Source organism: Elaeis guineensis, chromosome 1 (assembly GCF_000442705.2).
Source record: "Elaeis guineensis isolate ETL-2024a chromosome 1, EG11, whole genome shotgun sequence".
Taxonomy (NCBI): domain Eukaryota; kingdom Viridiplantae; phylum Streptophyta; class Magnoliopsida; order Arecales; family Arecaceae; genus Elaeis; species Elaeis guineensis.
In genome coordinates, this window is record NC_025993.2 from 156,054,105 (window position 1) to 156,077,306 (window position 23,202).

At 34.5% G+C, this 23,202-nt stretch overlaps 1 protein-coding gene across 2 annotated transcripts; it reads left to right on the forward strand.

The window, feature by feature from the left end:
* Positions 1–11,337: 11,337 nt before the first annotated feature.
* Positions 11,338–17,311, forward strand: LOC105039196 (uncharacterized). Of its 2 annotated transcripts, XM_073245051.1 has the most exons (5): positions 11,338–11,814; positions 12,119–12,199; positions 12,813–12,952; positions 14,128–14,363; positions 16,712–17,311. In XM_073245051.1, the coding sequence occupies exons 1-4, from the start codon at positions 11,497–11,499 to the stop codon at positions 14,150–14,152; spliced, it is 564 nt and encodes a 187-aa protein (XP_073101152.1). In that variant the 5' UTR covers positions 11,338–11,496; the 3' UTR covers positions 14,153–14,363; positions 16,712–17,311. The 2 variants fall into 2 exon arrangements, with proteins under 2 accessions (XP_073101152.1, XP_010913572.1); XM_010915270.4 differs by lacking the exon at positions 14,128–14,363 and having other exon boundaries at positions 11,341–11,814.
* The last annotated feature ends 5,891 nt before the right edge of the window (positions 17,312–23,202 follow it).

Consider the following 23,202-nt stretch of genomic DNA (forward strand, 5'->3'; position numbering starts at 1 on the left):
AGATTGTTTATCGAATAATGATTTCGATCTTAGATTATTATACTCAAATATTTATCTCCAGGATATAATAAAATTTGAAGTTTGAACTCTTTTGATTATTATTATTTCTCTGACTAAATGGAAAAGATTGAGGTTATCTATTGATATTGACGATTGTTCTACAAAAGATAAATTGAAGTTATTTATAATTTAATTTGATAATAAATCGATTAATTAAGAGTAGTTAATATTTAGATAAAGTAAATTGATATACTTACTTAGAATAGAGACATTGATTTTGATTATAAGAAAAATATAGTTTTGATTTAGATCAATTTTTGAGTTATTAATTTTTATTATAGAATGATGTAATGATAAAATTTGCTTCAAAAATTAGAATATGTAAGAGTTTGAGGATTTGAGTAAGAAAAATTTCGATGATTAGAAATAGTGATATTGATTCAATCAACAATGGTGATATTGATCCTTATGAAATGACTTAATGATGAAGTTGTATCGAGAATTAAAATATCAAAAGTTCGAGAATAAGATTGAAATGATAAATTTTCAACCTTTGAAAGTACGAATAAGAGAAAATATTTTTGAATTTTGATTGATTTGGAATGTCATCATATGATTCACATAAGTATGTTTTTCCTATCTTATGATGGGTTGAAATTAAGAGTGGATAATATTTAAAAAAAAAATGAATGATGAGGATGAATGAAGTTCTTATGCAAGAATAGAGACATTGATTTTCTTCTACCTACAAGAGATGGATTTAATTTTAATTTGAGTCGTGAGATATTGAATATGATTTTTATAAGAAATGAGATCATAATTTCGAAATCTTGAAATATTGAAAATCTTTGAGATGTTGATCTTGATAAATCAGAAAATGAATGGTTCCATTTCAGATCAATATTTGATATATTGATATTTTTCTTATAAAATGATTTAAGAATAAATTTTATATCAAGAATTAGAATATTGAAATATTTATGGATGAGATTCAAATAAGAAACTATGAAGACTCAAGCAAAAAAAATTTTAAAGACGAAATTTCTTTTAGAGGGGAGGAATGTGATGCCCAGCCCATGTAACAATCCCAGCCCACCAAAGCCCAAATGAAAAAAAAAAGAAGAAAAATAGAGGAGAAGAACTCCCGAAAGGAGTTTTCTTCTTCCTCTCGTCGGCTCCCAATCAGAGTCGGAAAAGATCCCTCCTCTCGCTCTATTTAAGGAGGAGATCCCTCCTCTCTCCCTTCCACCAAAGATCCTAAGCCCAGTTGGCGGCAATCGTCGGAAAACCACCGCGGAAGATCAACCTGTGCCCGTCCAATTTGCTCGCCAGAAAAGCCTCATCGGTGTCGGAGGTAAGCCTCCTCCCCTTCCTCTCTTCTCCTCCTTTCTTCCCGTATCAGTATGCATGTTCACCGACGACTAGAGTCGACTGATTTTCATAAAAAAGGGGTTTGATTTTTCTTTTGATTTTTTGGGTGCCGGTGGTCGTCGCCGGCCATCGGTTTGGGCTCATTCGGGCGGCGAGTCACACTCCTTCGACCGTCGACCATCCCCGTGTCGACTGCGCTGTCGGTCGGCCAACCAAACGAGGGGACCTCACAGTCCTCTATTTCAGTCAAAGTAAGCCCGAGAAGAAGAAAAGAAAAAGAAGAAGAAGAAGGAAAAGAAAAAAAAAAGAAAAAAAAAAGAAAAAAAAAAATAATAATATAATAATAATAAATAGGATTTTCACTCCACTCTCTTTCGTGAAGAAAAAGAAAAAAAAGAAAGAAAAGAAGAAAGAAAATAAAATAAATTAATTAATAAATAATGATATAAATAATAAAATATGAGAAAGAGAGTTTCTTTCTCTTTCCTCTCTCCCTTCAGCTTGAACTAGTATTTTCTCTCTCTAAAATTAGACTTTCTCTCTCTACTTTCTCTCTCTAGAATCTTCTCTCTAGATTATTTCTCTCTCCTAAGATTTTTAAAATTTTGAGAAGAATGATGATGAATTTAAATGATCCTCATGATGAATTTTTGATCTGTGATTGTCGAACGATATACCGACATCCACCTTGATCAGATCAGATATTTTTAAGATTCTATTTTTCAAAATTTTATTGAATTATCCACATGATAATTTTAGCATGATTTGATCTGATCGATCGAATTTGTTGAATCATATTGTCTGAAGAATCCAAGATAAATTTTCTCTCTAGAATGTTCTCTCTCTAAAATTTACTCTCTCTAAAATATTCTCTCTCTTAATTGATTCTCTCTCTAAAAAGATTAGTGAATGAAAAAAAAAATTTTAATAGTCTTGATCTGATTCTAATGAAGAATCCTGATCCATGATTGTCAGACAGCGTACTGGCACCCATCTTGATCAGACCATGAATCTTTAGATTGGATCATCTATGATCCCGATCTAGCCATGACTTGATTTGATCATGTTGATTTTACCAATCGAGATATTGGATCAATCGTAATGTTGGATTGTGTCACCTGATCAATTCGAATTGTACCTCATGAATTCTCTCTTCTCTGATTTTCTCTCTCCACTTGATTTTATGAAATCGATGAAGAAACCTCAATCCTATCACTTCTAATCCGATTTGATCTGATAGTCAAACTTTGGATCATTTAGGTCCTAATTAAATTTTGATTAGATAAAATTAGATGATCGAACCCGATCTAAACCGTTGAAATATGGTATTCATATTTTTTTAATTATTGAAATTGATTCTGTATAGGATTGTGGATATTTGATCATGGGATATTGCGATATGATCTACGAATAGAATTTTTGAAAGAAAATTTATAGAATTATGTGGATTTATTGGAATGCATTCGAGGTAAGTAATGTTTTACTTTTTTTAGATTTATCGATAAATTATAATGTATTTTTCTGACATGATTTGTGAAATGATGCATGAATTGGATGAATGGTATTTTGTTATGAAAATATCTTATTTGAAATGTTATGATGAAGCATGATTGAACATATTGATTCCATGATGCATTATATTGATTGATTTCGATACTACATGATTATATATTTTATTATTGAAATTAGAATATGAAATATGATTTATGAAGAATTATGATATAAGAAATATTATGAATTGACAACCTGACTATGTAAAGGACCCTGTCAATGGGGGCATATACGTTGGCAATTGATTTGTCTTGAGGGTTTACGTCGTCAGAGAGACTAGCGACAAACTGCCAGAGAGACCAGCGGTTTCGAAAGACTTTGCTGCCAGATGATTCGCAGCTCACCGTAAGAAGATACGCGGTGTTATGACCCTGCCATAGAAAAAATGTGGTCATAGCTCATGGTTGACGAAAAGAATTGAAGAACAAAAAAATTGAAATCTTGAAAGAAACTTGATTTTTATAAGAAATGAATTTGGCATGAATTATATTGTATAATTGGAAATTGATTTCGAATTAATGAACTCTATATGCTTATTTTCTATAAATGATTATTTACTTAAATGCCTGATGAAATCTGTCGAAAAGTGATTATTGCTTACTGGGCTGTCTAGCTCATTACCTCCTATTTTACTATTTTTACAGATGTTGAGGAATTAAGATGATACAAGATATGAATGAAAAAGTGATCAGAAGCAGAATCTTCATACTTTTATTTTAAATTAAAAGTCTTATTGAATTTGATGTAAGGTCTATGAATCATTATTGAATTTATTGAGATATTAAAAAAAAAATTTAGGTCGTTATATTTTGAATTTGAATTATTGACTAATTATTCTACTGTTGTTTTAAGATAACATGATAAGATACCTTGCATGCTTATTGGAAGAGTTTTCTATAAGTATGCGGCGGTTGTCATGAACCTGAATTCACAATCTCGGATCGGGGATATGACAATTAAAGTGGTATCAGAGCGTTAGTAGATGAACTAAGATGAGTATAGAAGGAGTGTTAGTGGATAGACACTAAGGACATTATAGTGTAGATCCTTGATGATTGTAGTGGGAGAAATATTTATAAATTTTGATTAAACATTGAGATTATGTATAAAAAGATCGCAAGAGATTATGACTTATGGAGTTTTAAATATGATGGATAATCTATAGATCATGATATGATTAGTTAGATTTTGATTGAAAGTAATTACAAAAGGATTGACATAAAATTTTATTGTGCATTGTGGTTATTAATTTGATCATTGATTATTCAAGTGAATCGTAAGTTCAAATTCGATGTGAAAATAATACTATGATATTACTTCTAGTTGAGAAGTTGACTATTATTGACAAGATAAAGATTTGACGATAAAATATTATTCTAGGATGGACTAAGAAAAATCTTTTATGATGCTTGATTAGAATATTTATCAAAATTGAACTTGGTATGTGGATCATATATAAAGTGACATATTAGGATAAATGCATATTTGAGGATATTACAAAGAAACCTATTTCTTATTGATGAAATCCATTATGAGGTTGTAGAATATTCATCGTACTGGAATCTTTAATCATCATCCTTAGATCTAGATAATTGATCTTATTATGTCTCTTGGAGACTACATGATGTGTATAAAATTTCAATTTAAAAATTTTGTATCTAAGTTGATCAAGAGATTTTTTTGATATTATTGTTGAGGTTGTTAATGAAAAATTGATATCTTTAGATTAAGACAAAAGATCTGATTTATATTTATTTCAGATTAAGGGATCCATATGAATTTACAATTTAGAAATTTTGGATTTAGGAATTGATATGGAGTTCCTTTACTTTTGTTAATGAGGTCCCTAATTGAATCTACTATTAAATGGAGATTTGATTTTTTAAAACTTGTATGATTATTATGAAAGGATATTTGATAGATATTGAAGATCCTGATGATAGAAATTTTAGAAAAAAAATAATAATAATGATGATGATGATTTGAAATTTTTATATATTCTGATTATGTCCAAATCTGGTGGAGCATTGAAGGATTTTTTTTATTGATTTGACTTATAAAGATTTTGATTTGAAAATTATCGAATTGAATTGATATGAGAATTAAAATTTGATTCATATTGATTATAGTAAATCTATATGATGTTTTAAATATGATATTAGACTCAAGGGTTAATCAAGAATATTGTACACCAGTAAAAGTATGAATGAGAATCGAAAGTTAATCTTTGACTTCAATTGAAATTTAAAATTTTAGATCTTTTCTATTGATAAGGTAAAGAAATAATTTGATCAAAATTTTTTTTGGTGAAGCTAAAAAATTTTGATTGTTAGATCAGAGTACGCAGCGGAAGCATGGTAATCTGGATTACTTTGAGTAAGTCAGGAATGTTGACCCTTTGAGTTAAAGAATTATGATAGATGATATGGTTTGATGTAAAAAAAAATTATTGATATTAGAAAGAATAATATTTTAAAATTTTGAATTATTTTAGATATCCTAATGTGATTTTTAAAAGTGGTGCTTCCACCTACTATGCTACAAAAATAATTAGCATCCTAATTCTAGGATGAGTGGACCTTTGATTTTTGATTTTAGATTTAGAATATTTAGAGATAATTTTTTTTATCTTAAAATTAAATTTTATAATTCTCTATTTATTAGAAAAAATTTGAGATTATTTATCGAATAATGATTTCGATCTTAGATTATTATACTCAAATATTTATCTCCAGGATATAATAAAATTTGAAATTTGAACTCTTTTGATTATTATTATTTCTCTGACTAAACAGAAAAGATTGAGGTTATCTATTGATATTGATGATTATTCTACAAAAGATAAACTGAAGTTATTTATAATTTAATTTGATAATGAATCGATTAATTAAGAGTAGTTAATATTTTGATAAAGCAAATTGATATACTTACTTAGAATAGAGACATTGATTTTGATTATAAGAAAAATATAATTTTGATTTAGATCAATTTTTGAGTTATTGATTTTTATTATGGAATGACGTAATGATAAAATTTGCTTCAAAAATTAGAATATGTAAGAGTTTGAGGGTTTGAGTAAGAAAAATTTCGATGATTAGAAATAGTGATATTGATTCAATCAATAATGGTGATATTGATCCTTATGAAATGACTTAATGATGAAGTTGTATCGAGAATTAAAATATCAAAAGTTCGAGAATGAAATTGAAATAATAAATCTTCAATTTTTGAAAGTACGAATAAGAAAAAATATTTTTGAATTTTGATTGATTTGGGATGTCATCATATGATTCACATAAGTATGTTTTTCTTATCTTATGATGGGTTGAAATTAAGAGTGGATAGTATTTAAAAAAAAAAATGAATGATGATGATGAATGAAGTTCTTATGCAGAAATAGAGACATTGATTTTCTTCTACCTACAAGAGATGGATTTAATTTTAATTTGAGTCGTGAGATATTAAACATGATTTTTATAAAAAATGAGATCATAATTTCGAAATCTTGAAATATTGAAAATCTTTGAGATGTTGATATTGATAAATAAGAAAATGAATGGTTCTATTTCAGATCAATATTTGATGTATTGATTTTTTTCTTATAAAATGATTTAAGAATAAATTTTATATCAAAAATTAGAATATTAAAATATTTATGGATGAGATTCAAGTAAGAAACTATGAAGACTCAAGCAAGAAAAATTTCGAGGACGAAATTTCTTTTAGAGGGGAAGAATGTGATGCCCAGCCCATGTAACAATCCCAGCCCACCAAAGCCCACATGAAAAAAAAAAGAAGAAGAAAAATAGAGGAGAAGAACTCCTGAAGGGAGTCTTCTTCTTCTTCTCGCCGGCTCCCAATCGGAGTCGGAAAAGATCCCTCCTCTTGCTCTATTTAAGGGAGATCCCTCCTCTCTCTCTTCCACCGAAGATCCTAAGCCAAGTCGGCGGCAATCGTTGGAAAACCACCGCAGAAGACCAACCTGTGCCCGTCCAATTTGCTCGCCGGAAAAGCCTCATCTTCATCGGAAGTAAGCCTTCTCTCCTTTCTCTCTTCTCCCCCTTCTTTTCTGTGTCAGTATACATGTTCACCGGTGACCAGAGTCGACGGATTTTCATGAAGAAAGGGTTCGATTTTTCTTTTGATTTTTTGGGTGCCGGTGGTCGTCGCCGGCCATCGGTTTGGACTCATTCAGACGGCGAGTCGCGCTCCTTCGACCGCCGACCATCCCTGTGTCGACTGCACTGTCGGTCGGCCAACCAAATGAGGGGACCTCATGGTCCCCTATTTCAGTCAAAGTAAGCTCAGGAAGTAGAAAAGAAAAAGAAGAAGAAGGAAAAGAAAAGGAAAAGAAAAAAAAAGAAAAAGAAAAGAAAAAGGAAAAAGAAAAAAAAGAAGAAAAAAAATAAAATAATAATAATATAATAATAATAAATAGGATTTTCTCTCATCTCTCTTCCGTGAAGAAAAAAAAAAGAAAGAAAAATAAAATAAATTAATTAATAAATAATGATATAAATAATAAAATATGAGAAAGAGAGTTTCTTTCTCTTCTCTTTCTTCCTTCAGTCTGAACTAGTATTTTCTCTCTTTAGAATTGAACTTTCTCTCTCTACTTTCTCTCTCTAAAATTCTCTCTCTAGATTATTTCTCTCTCCTAAGATTTTTAGAATTTTGAAAAGAATGATGATGAATTTAAATGATCCTCGTGATGAATTTTTGATCTGTGATTGTCGGACGGTACACCGACATCCACCTTGATCAGATCAGGTATTTTTAAGATTCTATTTTTCATAATTTTATTGAATTATCCACATGATAATTTCAGCATGATTTGATCTGATCGATCAGATTTGTTGAATCATATTGTCTGAAGAACCCAAGATAAATTTTCTCTCTCTAAAATTTTCTCTCTCTAGAATTTTTTCTCTCTAAAATATTTTCTCTCTTGATTGATTCTCTCTCTAAAAAGGTTAGTGAATGAAAATTTTTTTTTTAATAGTCCTGATCTGATTGTAATGAAGAACCTTGATCCATGATTGTCAGACAGCGTACTGGCACCCATCTTGATCAGACCATGAATCTTTAGATTTGATCATCCATGATCTCGATCTAGCCATGACTTGATTTGATCATGTTGATTTTACCAATCGAGATATTGGACCAATCGTAATGTTGGATTGTATCACCTGATCAATTCGAATTATACCTCATGAATTCTCTCTCCTCTGATTTTCTCTCTCCACTTGATTTTATGAAATCGATGAAGAAACCTCGATCCTATCACTTCTAATCCGATTTGATCTGATAGTCAAACTTTGAATCGTTTAGGTCCTAATTAGATTTTGATTAGATAAAATTAGATGATCGGACCCGATCTAAACCGTTGAAATATGATATTCGTATTCTTTCTAATTATTGAAATTGATTCTGTATAGGATTGTGGATGTTTGATCATGGGATATTGCGATATGATCTACGAACAGAATTTTTGAAAGAAAATTTATAGAATTATGTGGATTTATTGGAATGCGTTCGAGGTAAGTAATGTTTTATTTTTTTTAGATTTATCGATAAATTATAATATATTTTTCTGACATGATTTGTGAAACGATGCATGAATTGGATGAATGGTATTTTGTTATGAAAATATCTTAGTTGAAATGTTATGATGAAACATGATTTAACATATTGATTTCATGATGTATTATATTGATAGATTTCGATACTACATGATTATATGTTTTATTATCGAAATTAGAATATGAAATATGATTTATGAAGAATTATGATATAAGAAACATTATGAATTGACAACCTGACTATGTAAAGGACCCCGCCAATGGGGGCATATACGTTGGCAATTGATTTGTCCTGAGGGTTTACGTCATCAGAGAGACCAGCGACAAACCGTCAGAGAGACCAGCGATTCTGAAGGACTTTGCTGCCAGATGATTCGCAGCTCACCGCAAGAAGATACGCGGTGTTATGACCCTGCCACAGGAAAAATACGGTCATAGCTCATGGTTGACGAAAAGAATTGAAGAATAAAAGAAATTAAAATCTCGAAAGAAACTTGATTTTTATAAGAAATGAATTTGGCATGAATTATATTGCATAATTGAAAATTGATTTCGAATTAATGAACTCTATATACTTATTTTTTATCAATGATTATTTACTTAAATGCCTGATGAAATCTGTTGAAAAGTGATCATTGCTTACTGAGCTGTCTAGCTCATTACCTCCTATTTTACTATTTTTACAGATGTTGAGGAATTAAGATGATACAAGATATGAATGGAAAAGTGATCAGAAGCAGAATCTCCATACTTTTATTTTAAATTGAAAGTTTTATTGAATTTGATGTAAGGTTTATGAATCATTGTTGAATTTATTGTAATATTAAAGAAGAAATTTAGATCGTTATATTTTGGATTTGAATTATTGACTAATTATTCCGCTGTTGTTTTAAGATAATATGATAAGATGCCTTGCATGCTTATGAGAAGAGTTTTCTATGAGTATGCGGTGGTTGCTATGACCTTTAATTCACAATCTCGGATCGGGGGCGTGACACCATTGATAATCATTGCATCCTTAGAGGAACTAAGAATATTATGAATCCAAGCACACCAATTAGGAGGAAAACCACAATGTCCAAGAAAAATGAGAAGGTAGCTTATATTTAATTTATCAAACGCCTTTGAGATGAATTCACCCTGCATTTATGCCATCTTGTTCTTATCATTTTTTACGTAGTTCCAAAAGAACTCACCCTGAACTCATGAGGTACTTGATTTGTGTTAAAGGCGTCCCTAAGTTTCTATCTTCATGTTTCATTTTACTGCAAGGGTCACCTTGATTTGAAGTCTTCGTTGCTAGAAGGCAATAAAAGAGTCCGAGATTTTCCATTTTTTCCCTTTTGTTTTGTTTGGATGAGCACTCTAATCCTTAACTTTAGATTGAACCATTGATGTCCAACCAAGGTTCCCGCAGAGCTTGGACAGCCTCCGAAAGGGGTGCTTTTGGTCTCAGGACATCGTCATGCAATTATTGTAAACGTTAGTTCTTTCCATTCTTTAAAAAAATTGCCGGTCCATGTCCAGATATCTACGCGAGTTGTCATATAGCTTTTTCCTTTCCCTTGCCACGAACTACATAAAGAAATGAACCAAGCACCAACCTATTTCTTTAACATATTAGTTCATGAAAATTTCTCGATTTCTGTATTTCTGGTAATTAGTTAAAGTTGCATATTAGTTCCACAATCATATTTGTGAACCGGAGATGCAAGACCTTCCACTTGCCTTGCTGTGACTACAGTTTACCGAGTCGTAAAGTGGCTAGGTATATATGAACTTTAGATATTTAAGAAGGCAAACGTGATTCAAGAAAAAGAGCTTTCGATGTCTTGAACCTTTGGTAGTTTAATATCCGTTAGTGAACATCCATCGCGAGATCATGATGTACAGATGTAACTATTCTATTTTTAATAATAAAGGAGGGGATCTACCAATATTGTCCAAGTTGTAACGTTCAAGGATGCAACCATAAAAATCAGAACTTCTGATTACTAAACATAGAATAATGGTTACTCGGATAAACTTCTATGTTGATCGTTAACCTTTTGCCAGTATTCTTATTTGTTGGATTTGGAATCGACAAGCAGAGTTATGCGGTTTCCAACTAATATGGAATTACTGTTTAATTGATTTATTTTGAATTGAGTTGAAAGCCTAATTTATACATGTTAAAAATTTAATAATTTAAATTGAAGTAGATTTAGTAACTAATAATATGTAAGAGTCTATTTCAGCATCAATAATTTCCGAGCAAGAACGATTAAGATGTGCATAGGAATGAAGTGATTAAATCATCCACCAGAAATTATTAGTTAGAATGATTCTATCATGTATATCTTGTACCATCTAATAACAAATCAATATATCATAAAAAAATAATTTTTTTAATTTAAAATAGTAAAAATTATTAACTGATCAATCATAATTTATATTAAATTTTTTTTATTTAATATTTTTAATAAAATTTGAATGATAATATATTTTTTTCATCAATAGATGATGTGCTGGTTTGTTATTGAATGGTACAAAATATACCGTTTTCACTCATAATTTTTTACTCTTTGCTCACATGAATTAAAAATTATTGACTAAAATTATTCCATCATGTATATCTTGAATCATTATATAAAAAATTATCACAATATCCAAAAGGATTAACATTTTTTTCATTCCAAACAGCAGAAGTTATTAACTGGCTAATCAAAGTCAATAGTAATTTTTTTATTCAAAATTTTCAACCAAGATTGGATGGTAGCGTATATTTTTCTAACAATAAATGACGTGATGGCTTCTCGTTAGATAGATTAAGGTATTTGTGGTTGGATGATTCTAACCAATAAATTCTCCACACACTTACCAAAAAAATAAATTCTCCGCACGGGCACGGTAGTTGACACGTTTCCCGATCCCGCCGACCTCGCTTGACCGACCGGGAAGGGAAACCCGTGGCGCTAATCCCGGTGTACGGCGCCGCCGCCTTGCAAAACCGATGCCGGGCCCGGGGCCGCACACGATGTACGCGCTGGGAGCTGGGGTGGGGCTGATGCGCCTCTCCCGCGGCCGATTCGGGCCGCACCACTGCCTCTTCTACGCCGCCAACGCCTTCCTCGGCCCCGACCTCGGTTCCTTCGCCGAGTGGCTCACCTCTTCCGTCCTCGGCTTTGGACGCCCCTTCGGCTCCTTCGCCATGGACGTCGTCCATCATCCCTTCTATTACGTCCTCGTCCTCGGCCTCCCCCTCTCCTTCTTCTATGCCTGGCTCTCTGGGGTCCTCCTCCGCCGGGGCCTCCTCGATACTGTCTCAGGGGTGAGTGGGTTCACTTGTTTGGTGAGGGATGCAGCTCGTTTTTGGTTGGATTCTCCACTAGGATGATGAGCCTAGGTTGGAACAAGTTTATCATAGATGATCGGGTACATGAGGTTTCTAAAATTTCGTTTTTTAGATAAGACCGAGTAGATGTGTGGTGGCTAAGAAGCCAACATGACTCGTTTCATCTGGCCTCAAGACTTGGATTGCGAGAGTTTCATTTTCCCTTGTTTATTTTTTATTAAGAGCTAGACTTGTTTGGGTTTTCTTCCCTCATCAGTTCATATCTTTTGCATGAATTTAGGTTCCTCTGAACAGACGGCAATGCTTCTTGTTGTTGTCGGCAGGCTCATTGTCGCATTTTTTCTTAGATCACTTGTTTGAGGTGAGGGTTCTCCTTTTCTCGAATATATTATGTTCCATGGCTGTTTCTGTTGCTTGAGAATGCTGGAATAATTCAAAGGATTGAATTCTTATTTTGTTTCTTATGATGAGATGTCAATTATGGCACCTTATTTATTCTTGCTTAGTAAGATTTAATTAGATATTTAATTGAAATCCCGAAAAATGTACTAAATAAATGATTTTTACTAAAAATAATGTTATATATAGATATGTTCATATATATGGTGCCACTTTTTATTTAGAATTAGGTATCTATACTTCCATGTGTAGGATTACAGATAGTTTGATGGATCTGAGAACCATGGATGTGGAGGGCCATTTAAGATAGAGTTCTTAAAACATTTTTTTTAAAAATAAACATGAGAATGTAATGCTCGACAAAACAATGTTTTAAAAAGATAATGTGATAATATATATACATAGTATTCGAAAAAAATTAAAGGCTACCTCTGTGAGCCGCTCTTGGATCTGAACTAGACTAGTCCTCTTGTGCAAGTGGTTAGCTTTTCCCCTTTGCTATTGTTTATTACCATATAGACTGCAAAATCTTCTATGCTATGCCTATGTGACCATTTCGCTAATTAACTTCACAGGAGAATGGCCATTCTTCAATGTATTCTTGGGTACTGAGCACAGGATGGTGGAAAGGCAGAGCACCTATCAACCCAGAAGCAGTTGTTGTCATTGGAATTTTATGCACTTGTCTAATTGGGGGCTTTATTTATATCAACAGGTGAAGTTGAAGAGTTATCTTATGTACACTTTAGGGATTGTGGAATGAATGAATGACTGCATTGCATGCCAGCTACCTGACTGTATAATAGCCAGATGATCACCCTTAATTCATTTTTCTCTCTGCTAAGATAAATCAAACTTTGGTATAATTTTTTTTACCCAGTAAAATCAGGATCTCTCATCTTGTTTGGAAATTTTACAATAGCACCAGGCATAGCCCTTAATAGGAATTATTGGTGAATGAGGATCCATAAACCAACCCTATATAGTGGGACAAGACTTGATGGTTATGGTTATTGTACATGTAGGATGACTTAGCAAATATAGTTTTGGCACCCAGCACTAATATAAGAAAGTAATGCTTGTTGAAATGAGTACATGTCAAATAAATTTGAAGAAAGACAAATCTTATATGCATCACATAAACTGCAATAAAAAGGTAATTTAAACTTTTATTTTTCAATAATTCTTGTATTTGCTTTGTCTAGTGGGATCTTAAACTTCACCTGCCCTTGTGTGCTGAGCATATATTTTGATGTTTGTTTCTGGTCAACATTGCATTACCTCATGCTTTTAAAATACATAAAAATGGAGGCCTTCAAATGCATGATAGTTTTTAGGCACAATATTCTATGAGCATCAACTAAAGTAAGTAGTTTATAATCATGGCTGCAGAATTGAAAATAAAACATGAAAAGGTATTTGTGTACACATACAAATATGCATACATTCAATCACTCAAGCACACATCTTGTTCTATAAGAAGCCTACCCAGAATGTTTCTAAGTTTAGTTTCAGTTTAATCTTCAATGGACAAGAAATTTTGTAAAATTCCATGTTTGGACGATATTGAATCGCTCTATATTACAAGAAACTGCGTGACATTGGATATTGGTTGTAACAAAGTTGGTCATGAAAAAAATGGTCATTTTTTTCTATCATGAAGTATAATTATTTATGAAATGCTGGAGTAGGCCTGACTTTGGGAACTTGGTCAGATTAGGCTAATTGAGCATAAGACGTAAGTAATATGTCCTAAGTCTAAAGTTATCTACCTTGTCTTTAAGCAAGGGAAGACTAAAAAATTGACATATCATTATATTCATACAACACTAAGACCTGAGGAGACTTGTGAATCTTGACAAGCATCCCATTTGCTATTCTCATTTACAGAAAAGGTGCAGACATGCCAGCATAGAAGTCTTCTGTCATTCAGCTGAAATGGGAATTAAGAATGAATTTCATGCCCTACAACTTCAGAATGTCTATGAAATTTTTTTGCCATATCTAAGAAGTCGCTTCTTGGTATCTTGTAAGCATGCTTTGATAGGTGATAAATTGTGCTTGTGAAGTGAAGATCAGGAATTTGGCACCATGCTCTTGATGGGTAAATTTCTGTGCAACAAGAGGTATGGATCTCTCAAAAATGTTAAATTCTGCGCTTTATGGAGGGTAAGGGAAACATGATTAAAATAAATATATCAGGTTTAGTAGATCATTGTACTGAAATATGTAAACTAGAAAGAAATTTTAAAGATCCAGCAAAAGGGCAAAACAAGGAAGATGAATGGTCTGAACATTGGGGAACCAAGAAAGATAGAAAAGGAAGGGCAGAGGAACTGACTGATTCTGCTTCTGTGTCTTCTGCAACTAATTAATCAAAGAGAGATAGAGAGCAATGACTATTCAAGTCTTAGTGTGCATTGCAGATGAATGTATATACAAGGTGCAATGTTATTATTGTTTTCTGTGTGAAGGAAAATAAAATCTAAACCATCTAGATCATGACCTTTTGCGATTTTTTTTAAAAAAAAAAAAAAGAGATTTCCATCATTATATTAGGTATGTTCTAGGCTTTTAAGACTTTCTGACATGTCTTAAAGCATATGCAGGAGCTTATACCATCCTTTAGGCCCCCTTTCTGCTAGAGGGGTGTCAAACTCTAATCCGATTAATTCAACAGGGGGGGAAAGCAATTTGTTTCTGAAGTTGACCCTGAATTTATTGGTCTTGTAATTGAAGGGTTCAGTTTGAAGACAATTAGCATATACAAAAATTAAAGTTTAGGATCTGAAATGAAATTGAGAAGGTTGGGTGTGCATGAGGGCAGGAAGGAAAGTCATATGGAGTAAGACGGGGAAGAAGGTTCCATTGAGCGGTGAGAGACTAAATAAAGAAGTCAGAAGAAGATGAGAAAGATGTTGCCGCTCCTGCCTTTTGACAGTCCTACTTATTGAGAAGCGAAGTTCAAAAAAAGAATTACAATCCTAGTTTTTAATACAAATTTATTAAGAATGCTACTTATAGTAGGAATCCAATTTTGTATAAGAATCATAAAATTACAAGAAATAAAGTGAAAAATCTAAACTACCACTAGACATACCATTTATAGTAAATAGGAAAGCCCATTGTTGTCACAACCCTGGACCTCACCCAAAAAGACTAATCGAAAAATAATATTTAAGTTTGTTGGCCCTATGTAAGTACCTAGATCTACTCAGTATATGGTCGATGTAGGGCTACACATGCGCTCATATGGGTCCTCACATATTCTCTTTGTTTAAGCCTTGGTGTCTTCTCCAGATTAAGGATTCAAATTTATACAAATCCATTCATAATATAAATCCAATCATAAACACCATAATTGACCTATGGTCAACACAAATGGTTCTGTATTGTAGTATTCTCTAGTCCACGTGGGCTATTGGTCAGGTCATCCTGTTTGTCACAACCTAGGACCTCATCTAGAAAAACTAGCTGGAAGGTATAATTTGAGTTTCTTGGTCCTATATAAATACCTAAGATCTACCTAGTGTACAGCCGATGTGGGAGTCAACACTTGTCTACACAAGTCCTCAAAAAAATAAGTCAATAATTTAGCTCCCCTATCAGGTCTATGATGGCTGATGATTTATAGTGCAGTTTGTTACCTGTAAATCACATTTGTTTTGAAATAACTGAAATATTCTGCGAACCGAGATGAAAGAACGGCTATTTAAGGCTTGTTTATGGAAACAGATCTAACAAAAATCCAAATATATGTAGAATTTGATATTATCTAACAATATACATAACAAAGAAATGTGTGATAAACTGCATGATCATGAAATTTTTGGTGTCTTGAGGAAGTTGAATTGTTCAAGCATCTGTGATGACTTCATCTTGGTTCTGTTGTATCTGTATTTGTAAACTAAACTTTAGAACAAGAAGAACCGGTGATTACATATCCTTGAATTCATTGTTATGTGAATTTTGTATGATTTGTTAGTTTAGGTTGAAGGTAGGTTGCATTGACCTGGTTATTCTTGGCACACAGTTGTTGTGAGTGGAACATAAATTTTGAAGCAGGAAAGAACCTGCATATTTCTTTTGATGGGATGTTCATCACAATAAAATACTTTAGGTAATTTTATATTCTATACATGATTATTTTGATCGGTTTAGTGGCAATTTAAACGCAATCAAACCTTCAACTTTTGAAGACTATATGTCTTTCCACATTCAACCCCATGGCCCTTGGGCATACTATCAGCATTGAGATGATTGATCTATAAAGCAGGGATATATTAGTGATGCTTAGAAGATGGTCATCTAAAATCCAGGGCCTTTCATGTGGATTTAGTGTTCTTTTTAAAGTGGTTCCTAGTCATTAATAGCCTTTGTTAGCATACACTGCTCTGCTTGTTCTCCAGGAGTGTATAATAATGACCAACCCGGCGAAGTGGCGCCCTAATTAACTATTTTGTTCTTTCTGCAGAGTGAAGCAGGGAAAATCAGTTCTCGCTAGATCGAATCAGTCATTTAGACTTGTCCTGGCAATAGCAACACTGTACTGTTTGTGGTGTGCTAGTCAGATATATTGGAGAAATCCTCCTCAGTCAGCAGTGGGGGAAGAGGCAGATCTTGGCGTTCTCATATTTCTTGGCATCTATTTTTTCCTCCCACACAGCTTGTGTATTTTGTCAATGAATCAGAAAGAGTACCTCGACACATCGGATCAGCTCCCACTGTAACCATATAACTTGCACTGATGCACAAACTTCACGACCATTCAGCTCAAGAATTCATACTCCTGGCGTTCCAGAAGGGAAGATAGTCTCATGATTTGCTGTTGATGGAAAATTTAAACTTATGCTACGGTCAGATCAAGTTAATACTACGGTAAGATTGCAACAGGTGCTAGCCTCTTGGCACTAATATCAAATGGAATCGGGTGCCTGTATTTTGAGATGAAATTTGTTTGAGTGTTCTGTGAAATGGAAAAAAATTTAAAAAATCTCACCCATTCAAGGGTATGTTGTGGTTGTGAATCAGACAGTTAATTGCCGCAAATGTTTAAACTCGGATCTTTGTTCTCCTTGCTTGCTTTGAAATTCTTTCTGAATTGCCCTCACTAGGTGAGTATTCAAAACCGAGAAGACATCGAGATGCGGTAGAAGGAACCTGACAAGTCCTCGGTCATCCCATCTAACCTTGTAAGTAACAACTTTGAAATCTATGTTCATCTGATTGCAGGAGAAAGTAGAGCAAGGGGAGAATGTGATTTCATTGTTGTCCATAGGTGACATCCAATTACATCTAATGATCAAGCGAAAATTCTAATATGCATCTTATAAATTTAGGAGTGATGCTACGCATGTCCCGCTCGCAAGAGAGGATTTATGTAACCCATGAAATTGGCGTGATATATCGGGGTTGGTCGAATGATGTAGTTGCGACACCTGTATCACTGGACCCGGAGGGCTATTCATGCGCAGAAACGCTGGCACTCTGCACTATTTTGCTTAATTTAGACGTGACTAATTCTCCAACCACCCCAACTTGGCATCGGCCTTTATTTTATTTATTTATTAGTTTTTTATCTCACATGTTGCATGCAGGTTATAAAATCACATAAATTATTATTTGAAAAAAAATAAAAAATTATAATGATAATAATGTATATTTAATATATGGAAGATTGAGAGCTCTTGAGAGCTTAATAAAATTCCAAATGAAAATAAAAAGAGAGAAGTATGGGAGTTGAGGGCCTTCTAGGAAAATGAAATGGTCAAGCTCATTTAATATAGTTGATTGAGAGTTCTAACCTAATAAAATTCTAAGAAACTACACCAACCCATTGCTTTTAATATTTTAAATAACTTTTAAATGCTTTCAATACTGTAATTAATAACATAATATATATTTATGTCACTTTATATTAATGTGGCATAATGGGGATTGATATTATGCCAAACGGCATGTGAAAATTTTTTTGCTTATGTGGATAGGCTAGATTGGTAACATAGTTTCTCTCACTTTCTGCTTTCATATATATATATATATATATTAAATTTATTTATAAATCTTAAGCTATGTCTAAAGTCTATTTTTTTATTACTTTTTGAATAAATTATAAAAATACCCTCCAACTATAGTCCAATTTTACTCATGTTCTTTGACTTTAAAAAATGCCAAACTAATCTTTCAAACTTTCGAGATATTTCAAAATGCTGATGCCATTTGCTTACCAACAATCGGTGTTATCTTTTCATTTCAATGGATGAAAATGTCCTTGCTCATATAGGAGGAATCATTAGCGATGAAGGAATGGAGATGGAGAGAGCCGTCATGGAGGGAGAGGATAGGATCACAAAGATCGATGTGGAAGAGGAGGGCAGCATCAAATACCTCATAGATGAGATTGGAAGAGGAAGAGGGAGAGAAGAAGTTAGGAGGAAGGAGAGGAGAAGAAGTCATTGGCCAGGGAGAAGCAAAGGTGGGGGGAGAGGGTTTATGGGCAGGATTAGACGAGGATGAAACAAGTAGGAGAAGTGGGTGAGGAGGAAGGGGAGGAGGGAGAAAAAAGGGCCGTCGGCAAGGAAGGGTAGGGGTGGAGGGAGCCACCATGGAGGAGGGGTGGTCATGGATGAGCTTTGAGGAAGAGGAGGAGAAGTGGGTAAATAGAAAGGGGAGGAGGAGATGATGAGGTCGCTCATGAGGAAGGGATAGAGGTGGAGGGAACCATCGTGGAGAGGGACAACTCATGGGCAGGCTTGGAGGAAGAGAAGGAGAAGTGGGAGAGGAGGAAGAAAAAAAGGAGGAAGGAGGGGTGGTCGCCGATGAGATGGACAGAGGGGGAGGGGCTATTATGGAGGAGGAGGGCTCAAAAGCAGACTTGGAGGGGAAGGAGGAAGAGAAATAGGGGAGGAGGGGGAAAGGAGGAGTCGTCAGCGAGGAATGAGTAGAGGCAGAGGAGCTACCGTAGAGGAAGAAGGCTTACGGACAGGCTTGAAAGAGGAGGATGATGAGGAGAAGAAGTGGGTGAGGAGGAAGAGGATGATGGAGGAGGGACATTAGCGACAAAGGTAGGGAATGAGAGCAATCCTGGAGGAAGGATGAGAAAGGAGATATGGATAAGAGTAGTTTGGTTATTTTATAAAATGATGGTCATATGATGGTCACATGATATCATTCCGTTAATTCTGTTAATGGAGATAAATGGTAGGATGGCTTCGAAATATCTTGAAAATTTGAAAGACTAGTTTGACCATGTCAAAGTTGAAGACATATAAACGAAATTGGACTAAAGTTATGGAGCTGTTTCTATAATATATTCTGTTATTTTCTCCAACCTGACCCTACGAATAGATTAGGTTAGCAGGATTTAGGTTAAGCTCAACCCAAATTTCACCATGAAGGAAATGTGCTCCCTGAGAACCAGTTCCATGGTCAGTACATAGCTTTTTCATCTTAATCTTCATTGCAATCTTGTTTTTTTTCTTGTTGATCAATTAGTTTAGCATTTTTTTTGAAGGGATTTGGAGAGTTCTATTTTTTAGGATTTTTGTTGTATTGTATGGCATCGAACAGCAACAACCAACTAAGGACAATTGGGAGCCTTTTGCCTCCACTAAATCAGGGAATGGGCTTGTCGATCGTCATCCATCTGGCTCACATAGTGTGTGACCAATCTAATTTGTTGCTTAATTAGATATAACTAAATCTTGCAATGACATGCATCCATCTTGCTCATATGGTATGTGAGCTTCTCGATGATTCCATCCATCCTTATCTCATACCAATCTAGGCAATCCTCTACCACAATGCAGGAAGAACCTTTTTGTGCAAACCATCGAGTGCCTCCCTACATGGTGGAAGGTGCAAGATGAGTGATGACTTGAGTCCAGCCTACAATGCTTGTGGGTTAGATGAGCTGGGTTGGCCAAGCCATGTTTGGATTGGTAGGGTCAGGTTTGGACCCATTTGATTTCAAATTTCGAGTAGGGACCCGTGTCTTATTATTCGGCCCCTATTCCAGGTTGGTCGGTAGTGATGTTCTTATTGTCTCCTCTGCGGGGCTTTTTTTTTTCTTGTCCCCTAGTTTAGGGCTTCTACTCCCACAGAGTCAATTGGGGGGAGGGAGGGGTAAACTTTCCTCATGAATTTGGCTGAAAATGGGTTGGGTAATTCGACCATTTTCATACCTGCATCTTTTGGGTCAGATTCGGATGTAAATTAGAGAGTCCAACTAGATCTGGATACGAATTTGTATACTTAACTAGGAAAAACTTTGGATACTATACGGACTCAAATATAGATATCTTTGATTTACTCGGATTTGGATTTGGATATCCATTTTAATACGTAAGTGTATATGTAAAGCATTGGTTCGATGTTGCTTAGGCTGGAACTAGGCTCAAGCCAGTCTGATTTCAAGTTAGGCTTCAGGCTAGGCCCGGAATAGTTTAGGCCATACTTGGGTCAATTATAGGGTCTGTTTATCTTTCGGATCGGATTCAGATATATCTTTGGTCCGGCTTGAGGTCGGTCCAAATCTGAGCCTAAATTTCACTCCGATCATAGTCCAAAAAATTCAAACAATAATCTGATCAAATCCGACCCCAAACAGATTTAGTCATTTATGAGTTGGGCCGAGTTAATTAGCCAGTTAACTAAGGGCCTGATAAAATCTCTCATCCGAATCCTATCTATTTGTTCATCTAGATAAAAGGATGGTTAAAAACCCCTCTTCCCATCTTTCGACTTTCGATCTTCCCCCATCGGCGACGCCCATCCTCTCAAGTTTTGGGAGTTTCTCTCTACTGCCACCTCCACCGTCAGTTGGCAACTCTAAGCTTTATCAATCACTATTTGCCATTCATCAGCGCCCCAATTGGTATGGCTTCTATTGATGTTGGTCATTGTTCGTCGTTCGTCATTCATCAGCTTCCTTAATAGGTACGGTTTCTACAGACTCCCCCTTCTTTCGATCTTTTCTCATTACCGATAAATCTCAATTCCTCATCCTTTTGACATTTGAGGCCTAGGGTTTTGATTCTTTTAAAGTTGTCTCCACCTCCACTGTCGGTTGACCTCATCACCACCTCTCCACCATTCATCCTCGAGAGGACCTCGAGTTCTTGCTCAAAAGCTGCCTGTTGCCTGCTTTTATCACCTACTGGTACATCTTATGCCAATGATTTCTCCCTCTCTTCACTCTAGTGATATGGGTTTTAGGGTTTTATGATTAGGACTTAGTTAAGACATCTAGATGGCTAACATCAATATTTGTATAAAACCATGTGAAAGGCAGATCTAATATTGCCTCTTCTTCACTCTAATATAGGTGCAGATCATTTAGGCACCAACAAACATGTACATCTCTTGCTCAAATTTTGCCAGCTAATCCTGATCCACCACCCTATTAAGGTCCCATTAGCATGTGCATCTTGATGTCCTACTATGCTTAATACTAATACTAGGACTTAGACAATGAAACGAAGTCTCCATGGCACAATCAACTACTTCAAGAAAGCCCATTGGACTTCCATATGAACTTAGATCTTTCACCATCAAATAACTTTTTAGAAACGATGCAAGAACTTTAAAATTACATCAAGTACTGATTAGAAATAATAAATAGTAACAATACTAAATGATTTTGACATTTTTCTACAAATACTCAAAGCAAACTAGGGAGCAAAATAGAACCACAGGCAATAGCAATTGAGATCTAAATGACCTCCCCACTCACTGATCTACAAGGGGTTCTACTGCCATTTTTGATGCTCTATATTTTTGCTATTTGCCGTTGCTTTGTTCCATACATTAGCTACATGCCAGGGTATACGAAACTCATATACTTGCAACTTAGCATATATGTTGCATTTGGTAGCTAGCAATCTATCTAGATTGCCGATAATTTAAAGTGGTAATCTAAATTACTGCATTTGATGTATTTTTTTGGTGGCAATCCAGATTACCACTCATGAGGCAATCCAGATTATCTTGAAGAGAGGTGGCTATCTAAATCACCACATCTTTAATAATTTATAATAATATTTTTGGATAAAATTATTCTCATCAAAAAAATAAAAAAATACTTCTTTTTCTTCTTAAAGCTGCTCCTCTTCTCCCCTCAACCTTTCACAAACCCTAGCTATCGAATGCTTCGCCTCTCACATTGCCTTTGGCCGCTTCCACCTCACCTCCACCATCACCCTCACCATCGTCTTTGCCTCCACCCCCACCATTCGCTGCACCACCATCCGCATATGAAACTTGGATATTAGTTGGGGCCACGATCGCCACCGCATCATCCTTGCCATCATCCTCGTCGAAGAACTAAACTCCCCTTTTCCTTGATCGCAGCTAAAAAAAGCCAAATCTCTACCAAAAGGAGCACCGAAACCTAAAAAAAACCCATATTTTCATAGAGAAATCAGTAAGAAAATCTAGAAACTAGTGCAAATCGCTTGATGAAATGTGTTTGGGTGGGAGAAAATCAACGGAAAGATAGGCGAAGATGGGGAGTAGAAGGGAGAAACATGAGGGGGATGCGAATAAACAGGGGAGAAGATACAGATTTACATAGCAAGTTTTCAAAAATATAAAAAAAGGGAAGGAGAATGATAAAATGAGAGAGAAGAGGGGTGGAGATCTCCAAAGCCATGGCCAATTTTATCTTTTCATTTTTTTTTTAATCTTATAAACCCAAATCACAGAGTACTTTGAAAATTTATTTTTGTTAAAAATCTTATTGGTTTGTAGTTGGTTAAAAATTTGATTTCATTTAATTAAATTAACTTTTGTATCATGGTATCTTCGCATTAAGTAATGATCATTGATTAGAGATGATCAAGTAATTTTCTTATCTTTAGGCTTGAATTGGCTTTTGAAAATAGTACCTCTCATGGATTCTATGGTATTGTGCCATCAAATCAAGTATCCTCATGACCTTCTGCAAAATATATTTATATATGAAGT

Bases quoted from the DNA above. Each gene is read 5' to 3' on its own strand.
- LOC105039196 (XM_010915270.4), top strand. From the start codon at position 11,497: ATGCCGGGCCCGGGGCCGCACACGATGTACGCGCTGGGAGCTGGGGTG. The intron at 11,815-12,118 runs GTGAGTGGGTTC...GCATGAATTTAG, and splicing joins TCCTCGATACTGTCTCAGGG to GTTCCTCTGAACAGACGGCA. The intron at 12,200-12,812 runs GTGAGGGTTCTC...TTAACTTCACAG, and splicing joins TCTTAGATCACTTGTTTGAG to GAGAATGGCCATTCTTCAAT.